At 34.8% G+C, this 9,549-nt stretch overlaps 1 protein-coding gene across 1 annotated transcript; it reads left to right on the forward strand.

Annotated features, from left to right (window-relative positions):
- Positions 1 to 296: 296 nt before the first annotated feature.
- LOC140444511 (uncharacterized) lies at positions 297 to 8,455 on the forward strand. The gene is made up of 3 exons (XM_072536270.1): positions 297 to 2,403; positions 3,033 to 4,765; positions 8,204 to 8,455. Exons 1-3 carry the CDS (start codon positions 297 to 299, stop codon positions 8,453 to 8,455), a joined length of 4,092 nt encoding a protein of 1,363 aa, XP_072392371.1.
- Positions 8,456 to 9,549: the final 1,094 nt, after the last annotated feature.

Consider the following 9,549-nt stretch of genomic DNA (forward strand, 5'->3'; position numbering starts at 1 on the left):
TTTTGACGGTTCCAGGATCCAAGGTTGTTCTATTAGCGCCGGGAGGCCGGTATATCGACATCGACACTTGCAAGGGATAAGGAGTTTATGTGAGGTCGCGGTTGGACTTAATGTGCGGTTTGATCATTTATTGTAACTTTTACGAATTGTTTTTTGCATCGTCGCATGTCATTTTATTTTTAGATTTTAGATTCGCAGTGATTATAAGTAGATTTTTATGGTAATATTATTTAGTTCATGATACTAAGTATCTCTTGTTGTATTTAAAATTTGTATTATTTTTTCTCACGTTCAAAATGACTGATGTTGCAAAAATTATAAAATTGAGAGGGCATACTAAAGCTTGTATTACTAGAATTCAAACATTTGTCTCAAAAAACCAAAATGTAGTTTTAGATTGCGGTCAATATATTGCACGCAAAAATGTATTAAATGAAACTTATCGCGAGTATCTCAAGCGTTTTCAAACGGTCAAGGCAAAGAAAGCGTGTCTCAACTGCTTGGCTAGTGGTCATTCAGCAAGCTCATGTACCTTTGCGTCAAATTGCGCTAAATGTAACAGGAGACATCACACATTGCTCCACTTCTCTAACGCTTCTACTCATAACTCAAATAGTTCTCGTTTCAGAACAAATCAAGATTCTCGTAGTCTACCCACTAGAAACACTCATTTCCAAAACACTCGTCACTCTCAAGACTCACAAGAAAATCATAATTCTCAAAATACTCGCCAGTCTCACAATATACATGATACTCCAAATTCTCGTACTCACTCTAATGTATCTCGTGATCCCAATACTCAAAGCGAAACTTCAAGTTCACCTGCAATCCCACGAATAGCAAATCAATCTCAGTCTAATGATGTCTACCGAGCATCATCTCTCTCTACACTCTCAGGCAAAAAGGAGGTTCTACTCCAAACAGCATGTGTTACAATTTATGATTCTCATAATAATCCCGTTAAGGTTCGCTGCCTTACAGACTCAGCTAGTCAGCTTTCGTTTATCACTGAAGAATTAGCAAGTCGCTTGAAATGTATTCCTTACACAAAAAGTCTTCAAATTTCTGGAATATCCGAAATCTGTTCGACGTCGAATACAATGGTGGATTTAAATATTTTCTCAAATGTTAATCCCACAAAACATTTTACACTCTCTTGTGCGATTCTCCCAACCATCACTTGTAAGCACCCTCAAATTACATTGGATTTTAATGCTCTCAAAATTCCACCAAACATTCACCTAGCTGATCCAGAATTTTGTACTCCTGCCGAAGTTCAAATGCTGCTTGGAGCAGATGTTTATTTCGACTTACTTACTTACGGGTTAATAAAATTAGGCCCTAATCTTCCTACCTTAACAAATACTCATCTCGGTTATCTTGTAGGTGGAAATGTACCTCAATCATCTGGGTCAATTGACTCATATTCTATACTTAACATTCAAGAAAATACTCAACCTCGAAATGAAGTATCCTTGTTCGTTCAAACTCAAAATACCGATTCACTCGTACGGTCGTTTTGGGAAATAGAAGAAATCTCGTCTTCTACTTGTACTTCAAAAATCCTAACTCCTTCGGAGCAACAAGCCGAAGATATTTTTAAATCGTCACTTAAAATATTATCATCTGGTAGATTCCAAGTAGATCTCCCTTTCAAATCTCCCAACGAATATAAAAAATTGGGCGAATCGTTTTTCCTCGCAAAGAAGCGATTCCTAAACCTCGAACAGAAACTGATCAAGTCAGATCAATTATACGCACAGTATAAACAATTTATTCATGAATATATTGCACTTGGACATTGCAGATATGTGCCTCTCTCCACTCGAAATATTCACTCTGATTTAAAATACTTTATTTCTCACCATTGCGTTTTAAAGGATAGCGTAACAAATAAGTTGCGTGTTGTCTTTGATGGCAGTATGAAAACTACCTCAAATCTAAGTCTTAATGACATAATGCTTCCTGGTTATACGGTACAACGCGAATTATTCGATATTTTGATAAATTTTAGATTATTTAAATACTGTATTGTAGCAGATCTACGTCATATGTACAGACAAATTCGAGTAAATCCCGAACAGGTATTTCTGTTGAACATCTTATGGCGTTATTCACCTCAAGAGGATTTGAAATGTCTTCAACTTGAAACTGTCACTTATGGATTAAATAACTCCGGTTTTCTCAGCACTAGATGTCTTAAGGAATTAGCTCAAAAACATTCCGACAAATTTCCCTTGGCTAGTGATGCTCTTTTAAATTGCTGTTATATCGATGATGTGCTGTATGGCTGTAACGATTTTGAAACACTCTTCGAAATTCATCGTCAATTAACCGAATGTTTGAACCTCGCTTGTTTCTCGCTTCATAAATGGTGTGCAAACTCACCTGAATTTCTCGCAGGTATTTCTCATATCTCTAATGAAGCTAGTTATGTAATCAATCCTGAAAATAACACGAACAAAATTCTCGGCCTATGTTGGAATTCTCACTCCGATCATTTTTCAGTTCTTGTGCCAAAGGTTACCGTTAAGGATACCTATACAAAAAGAGAAGTTCTTTCTTTAATTGCTTCCATTTATGACCCTATCGGATTGATTAACCCTGTAGTGGTATCTGCTAAATTAATTATGAGAAAGATTTGGTTAGAAAGGTCGAATTGGGATGACCACCTCAGTCCAAATTTGCTTACACAACTAATCTATTTTTACAAACACTTCCTCACCTCTCCAATCTCAAGATTCCTAGGTTGCTGCAAAATTCTAGCAATGTAACAAGTACTCAAATACATGGGTTTTCGGATGCAAGTCTTAGCGCGTATGGTGCTTGCGTTTATTTAAGAACATCACATGAAAATGGCTTTATCTCTTGCAATCTAATCTCCTCAAAGAGTCGTGTTAGTCCTGTAAAAGTTGTGACTCTTCCTCGATTAGAACTTCTAGGAGTATTATTACTCTCTAATCTTGTTACGAAGGTTCTTTCTGTCTTGATTTTATCCCAATCTCAGATAAATTCTGTCAATTTATGGACAGATTCCGAAGTCGTCCTCGCATGGATTAATTCACACCCTTCTCGTTGGTCTACCTTTGTAGCCAATAGAGTAACTCAAATTCAAGAACTCACCTCCAACCATACATGGAGACATGTACGATCGAAAGACAACCCTGCGGATATATTATCTCGTGGTGCTACACCCTTGCAGTTGCTTGATTGTGATCTTTGGTTTAATGGTCCTCAATTTTTGTCAGATCCACACTTTGATTTCAACCTCTTTGTATATAATGGTTCTTCGAGTATTAATGTTGATGAACTGCCTGAACTCAAAAGGGTTACTCATCTGATCAGAAAACCAGATTCACAAGTGTATGATGCCCTCTGCAAATTTTCATGTTTCACTCGACTTCAGAGAGCTTTTGCATACTGCATTCGTTTTATTCACAATGTAAGAGCTAAGTCTCATAGACGTACAGGTCCTCTCACTCCAAATGAACTCTCTAGTTCTGAGTTAATGGTTATCAAATTGACCCAGTCTCATTTCTTCAGTTCGGAAATCCAATTTTCAATGGATAATCGTCTGCTTAACGATAAGTCTATTCGTAAATTGAATCCCTTTCTAGATTCGTCTCAAATGATACGAGTAGGCGGTCGTCTTCTCTTTTCAGATGTTTCTTATGATCAGAAATTCCCTCTACTGTTGCCCTCAAAATCACATATTGCCAATTTATTACTTACCCGAGAACATCGAAGACTTCTACATTCTGGCCCTCAAAATACACTGTCCAATGTTAGATTGAAATTCTGGCCTCTTGATGGTCTTCGACAAATCAAACGTATAATACAAAATTGTCTCACTTGTTACCGTTTTAACGCACAAGTCGCTTCCCAAATCATGGCTAATCTCCCGAGGGAAAGAGTTCAAATTGCACGTCCATTTATAAACGTTGGAGTTGATTTTGGTGGTCCATTTCCAATCAAGACCTCTAAACTCAAAAGAGCTCCCCTTACTAAGGCCTATATGGCAGTGTTTGTATGTTTAGCTACTCGCGCCGTGCATGTGGAATTAATTTCCAGTCTTTCTACTGAAGCGTTCTTATTGACTCTGAAAAGATTTATCGCCCGAAGGGGTAATCCGAGTATCATTTTCAGCGATAATGGCACCAACTTTCTAGGTGCGAAAAATCAATTGAAAGAACTTTATGAGTTGCTTCTCAAAGGTGATACCTCTGAATCTATTCGCTCTTTCGCTACTTCATGTCAAATTCAATGGAAGTTTATCCGTCCACGCTCACCACACCACGGTGGTATTTGGGAAGCTGCCATAAAGAGCTTCAAATATCATCTCGTAAGAATAATGGGTAACTCCAATTTTACTTTCGAAGAACTATCCACTGTACTTTCGCAGATTGAAGCAGTGCTCAATTCACGCCCTATCTGTGCGCTCTCAGACGACCCGTCCGATTTTTCCTTTCTTACTCCCGGACACTTCCTTATTGGATCTAACTTAATGTCTTATCCTGAATTAGATCTCTCTGATATTCAAGAAAATAAATTGTCTTTGTGGAATAAATGCACAAGAATTCAGCAGCATATGTGGAAGGTTTGGACTCGCGATTATCTTAATAGGCTTCAAAATAGACCTAAATGGTTCACTCCTCAGGTAGGCATAAAGCCTGATGATCTCGTCTTGCTTAAGGACGAAAACTCGCCTCCTCTCAAATGGCCTATAGCACGGGTAGTTGAGACATATCCGGGAAAGGACAACAAGGTAAGAGTTGTTAAGGTCAGAACTCCTGAAGGGTTATACGTTCGCTCTATTGCTAAACTGTGTCCTCTTCCTATGACTCACCTTCAAGAATTTTAATAGTTTTTTTAGATTAGTTATACCTTTCTTCAAATTGTACATAAATATTTTTTTTTTGATGCGTTCACATCAAGAGGGGGACTATGTTGCGTAGCGCAACCTAAAATTATGATCCAAATGACGAACACCCTTTTTTTAAAAAATACTACTTTTAGTTTTAAGTCGAGTTGTACCCGAGAATGCACGATAGATGTTGCATACTCTTTGCACATAATTGCGAGATTATCACGTATTCTCTTCTCAACACACAATGTTCAATTAACGCAAAATAAAGTTTCTCAAGTAGTAAGATGTTTTTTAAAGTGTAATACGGGAAGTGTGATCGCCAAATGTAAGGTAACACATTTTAATTAATTAATAGATATAATTAGAACCAGATCGAAGGTACTGCCCCAACAGGCAGTGAGCAACACGTCAGGAGGAGAAGATAAAATCCCCCGGTGTTCTACAAAATCAAACAATTTAGACGAATAATATCCATCTGAAATCTGATTATATAGACGCTAATCAATTACTGACAATTGGCGATTGACAATTATAATTTTTAGTTTGGTTCTAAACCTAAACTGCGGAGTGTAGACTATAGACAGAGTATAGCGACATCAAAAGATTTGTATCGGTACTACAAATGACATTTAGTTTAGTTTGACCTTAAGCTACCTGCGTGAAACTAATAACTCGTTTATTAGTTTTTGAGGCGCTAAAATAATCTTTTGGCTAAATAGTAATGGCATTCGGTGAGCATATGATTGACTGTCAGTTTTATTGACAACTTTGTTAAGAAGGACGATTGCTAAATCGCATCAGGTATTCTAACTAAGTGTTAATTTTGTATGTCCGATCAGAATTCTTCTTGTCATGATAAGATCTTGTCTGGACAAACCGGAAGGGAAAAAGGTAGGGGGATTATTGATTAAATATTAAATTTAATGTACAGCCAAGCAGTTATTATCCCAGTCTTGTTTCCATAGGGTTCTGGTTCTTCTTTTAATGTGTGATTTGAAGTTCATATTAATTTGGATATTTACAGCGGGACTAGGTGATGTTACGGTATCGGAATCGCGGCGATATACCTAATTAGTTTAGCGTTTAGAACGCAGCATACCTTTCATTAAATTTTCGCAATGCTTCTTCTTGTTGTAAATCGCATATTTTATAAAGTATATTTCCAATTGTATTTAAAATCGCTGGTCGCTATTGGTCCGATCTGTTCGCTTTCTATAGAAACCGCTGTACCCGAATGAACTAATTTTTATGTATATGTCAGTTTATTATTACACCTATCACTTCAACTAAACTGATCATTGATATTTTTTTGTAATTCGCGAGCAAAATTTGTATGTGGGCTTAAATTTCGCATTCCTCATTTCCCATCTTGTTCTTGAGACCGTGACATGGTTACGAATTTTTGCAATTTAGATCATGACAAGCCTTTACTCTCTCAGTAGGTAATGTTTTAATACTTTTGTGATATGCAACTTTACGCTGTCTAAGATATCGCAAAATTGCTAGTAGCGTTTTCGCTATCACCTGTCCATACTAAATATTTAGGATATTATAAATAACTTTATGATTTATGTTTCAAGTAATAGTTATAGTTAAATCTGTAGTTGTAACTGTTATTTGTGTCTAATGTTTGAAATATTGTCAAAAGAAATGGTTTTTTTAACAATGATCGCAGCGGATGGAGAAAATATTGAGCGTGTAACTTTAAATTTGTTACAGCAAAATGGTTAACATATCAGAAGACAAAATTCTGATATCCCCAACAAGGTTGACAAACAAACAAAATACCAATTTATTCTTTCTGTTTTGAGAGATTGCTGTTACTGTACGTTATAACGTATTGTTATTGTGGCACAATTGAAACATTTTTAATATACAATTTTTAAGTAACAATAATTAATCTGTAAAATATTAGAGATTTGTTACTATCTGTCATGTAAAGTAGTCGAGCTATCAGAAGTTTTTAAGAAAACGAACAGAAGACTAAATTTAATTTAACCTCACTAGGTTATCAGAAACACTTTTGAATTGAGAAATGTTTAAGAATGATAATAAGAAAGATGATAGTTCATTTAAAGAGAGGAGTTATGATTTTATCACGGATGAGGCATGTGCATTAAATTAAACAGGTAATTTGTCAATTATTACAAAAGAAGAAGAAAAACAAGACAAGGTGATCAAAAAAGCCGCTGTGAGCTGACATGATATTGTTGAACGAATATTGAACTTAAATGTAACATTTACAACTAAACTTGAAGTTGCTGCAAAATTAAAGAGAAGTATGAGATATACACATTGTATACACATTTATCTTAAAGACAACTATGTATAAAGAGGGAATCAAAAAATATATTATTTTTTCACTAGTCTCAAAGTAAGAAAATAATTCACAGTCTCATAAGTTGTCATTCTTTAGAGAAAACATATATTTTTTAAATCACTTCTAAAAACATTTTTCTTCAAAACAGCATGTATATTTCCTGGCTCCTATTTTTAAATGCCACAACAACTGTAAATAATTTTGCCTAAATATAAATGTAGGCGTTCAGTAAGCCACAATATAATTCCTTTTTTATCGAATTGAGTATTAAAAGGCAGGAAAAGCAGACAGCAGCAAAAAGCTTTCGTTTATACGCTTCTCCTTTTTAGTATGGTCCATTGGCACGATGTGTATACCGTAATGGATTTTCCGCCATTTTAGGGAAATTCTTTTGGCCCTTTTCTATCTAGACGTAAATAAGCAGAAGTTTGTTCACAGACGCCGCACGGAAAAATCCAAACCTTAATAAAATTTTTAAACTTTTTTGAGTTGACCAGATGCTTTTTATCATTTAATCAAATTATGTTTTGGAGGGTTTTTAAGCCTTAAATGATATGAGTTGAGCTTGTGAAAAGGGTTACTAATGATCCGTATGTGACGTTTTTGTAATAACGTTCTAAACTTTATTTTAAATCAATGGTATGTCCAATTTTGATTTTAAAGTAAGTCCAGTAAGATATGTATATATATATATATATATATATATATATATATATATAAATATGTATATATAGATATATATCTATATTTTATATATATATATATATATATATATATATATATATATACATATATATATGTATATATATATATATATACAATATTTTTAATGATTATTTTTCCATTTATAAAATTCTGATTTTAAAGTAAATAAAACGGTAATGAGTCCAGGATGATTTTATTTTGACAACCAAATTATCGTGATTATGATATAGCAGTATGTGTAGCTAGAGTGCCTGTCGCTAAAAAAAGTTATGGTAGATACTATCTTTAAACTTTAAGTATCGGTTAATTAGTCCTACTCTGATCGATTATCTGATCATAATGATAATAGGTCCGAACAACCTCTGTCCTACATATGTAATGACCAATTACCAATGACATCAGATGAAGTGGAAAAAGCAATATCACAACTGAAGGATGGCAAAGATCCTGGACCTGACAATCCGTATGCTGAACTCATAAAGCTATTTAAGACTGATAATACTCAACAATTAACAAAAATATTCAATGACATATATTTAAACGGAGTAGTACCAAGATCATAGCTGAAGTCAACATTTATTGCTCTACCAAAGAAAACAAAATACATATCCTGCAATGATTTCCGGATCATCAGTTTACTGAGCCACATTTTAAAGTTATGTCTCAAAATCATACATAAAAGGATATTATGGACTATGCGAAGAAAAAATGAGCCATACACAGTTTGGTTTTCGAAACGCAGTGGGTACGAGAGAAGCTCTCTTTAGCATACAAGTTCTAATTCAACGTTGTAGAGATGTGAATTTCAATATTTATGCATGCTCCATTGATTACTAGAAAGTATTTAATACAGTAAAACACGACAAGCTAATGGAGATATTAACAAATATTGGAATAAACTCCTGTGATCTAAGAGTTATTCGCTATCTTTACTGGAATCACACATCGTCTATCCGTACAGAGTCAGGAGAATCCGATAATATCAAAATCAAATGTGGGGTCGACAGGGATGTACATTATCATCCTTGTTGCTTAACATATACTCTTAGGAAATCTTTCAAGAAGCAGTTGAACATGTTGAAGTCGGAATTCGAATTAACGAGGATTGTACCGATAACATTAGATACGCGGATGACACGTTCGTATTCGCTATATATAGCTATATTTGATAGTTATAAAGCCTCTAGGAGTTAATGTATAGAATTACACAAGGTACTCAGAGACATGGACTTTCACTGAACATTAAAAAAACTAAATGTATGATGATCTCTAACAAGGAACATCAAATTGAAAAAATCAGTGTGAATGGTCAACCAATAGAAAGAGTAAAAACGTACACCTACCTTGGTACGAACGTCAACAAAAATTGGGACCATTCCCTAGAAATAAAATCTAGGATAGAGAAAGCACGATCTGCATTTTAAAAAATGGCTAAGCTATTCAAATGCCACGATTTATAAGTACCCATAAAAATCAGGTTACTACGATGTTATATCTTTCCTATACTGTTGTACGGAGTTGAGTCGTGGACTCTGAACGACGCTACCTGTAAAAAACAGAGGCTTTCGAAATGTGGTTTTATCATAGAATCTTGAAGATATCCTTACCACGTTACTAACCAGGACGTTTTATTAAGAATGCAAAAAGGAAAAGAGTT

This window comes from Diabrotica undecimpunctata, chromosome 6, assembly GCF_040954645.1.
Source record: "Diabrotica undecimpunctata isolate CICGRU chromosome 6, icDiaUnde3, whole genome shotgun sequence".
NCBI classification, from domain to species: Eukaryota; Metazoa; Arthropoda; class Insecta; order Coleoptera; family Chrysomelidae; genus Diabrotica; species Diabrotica undecimpunctata.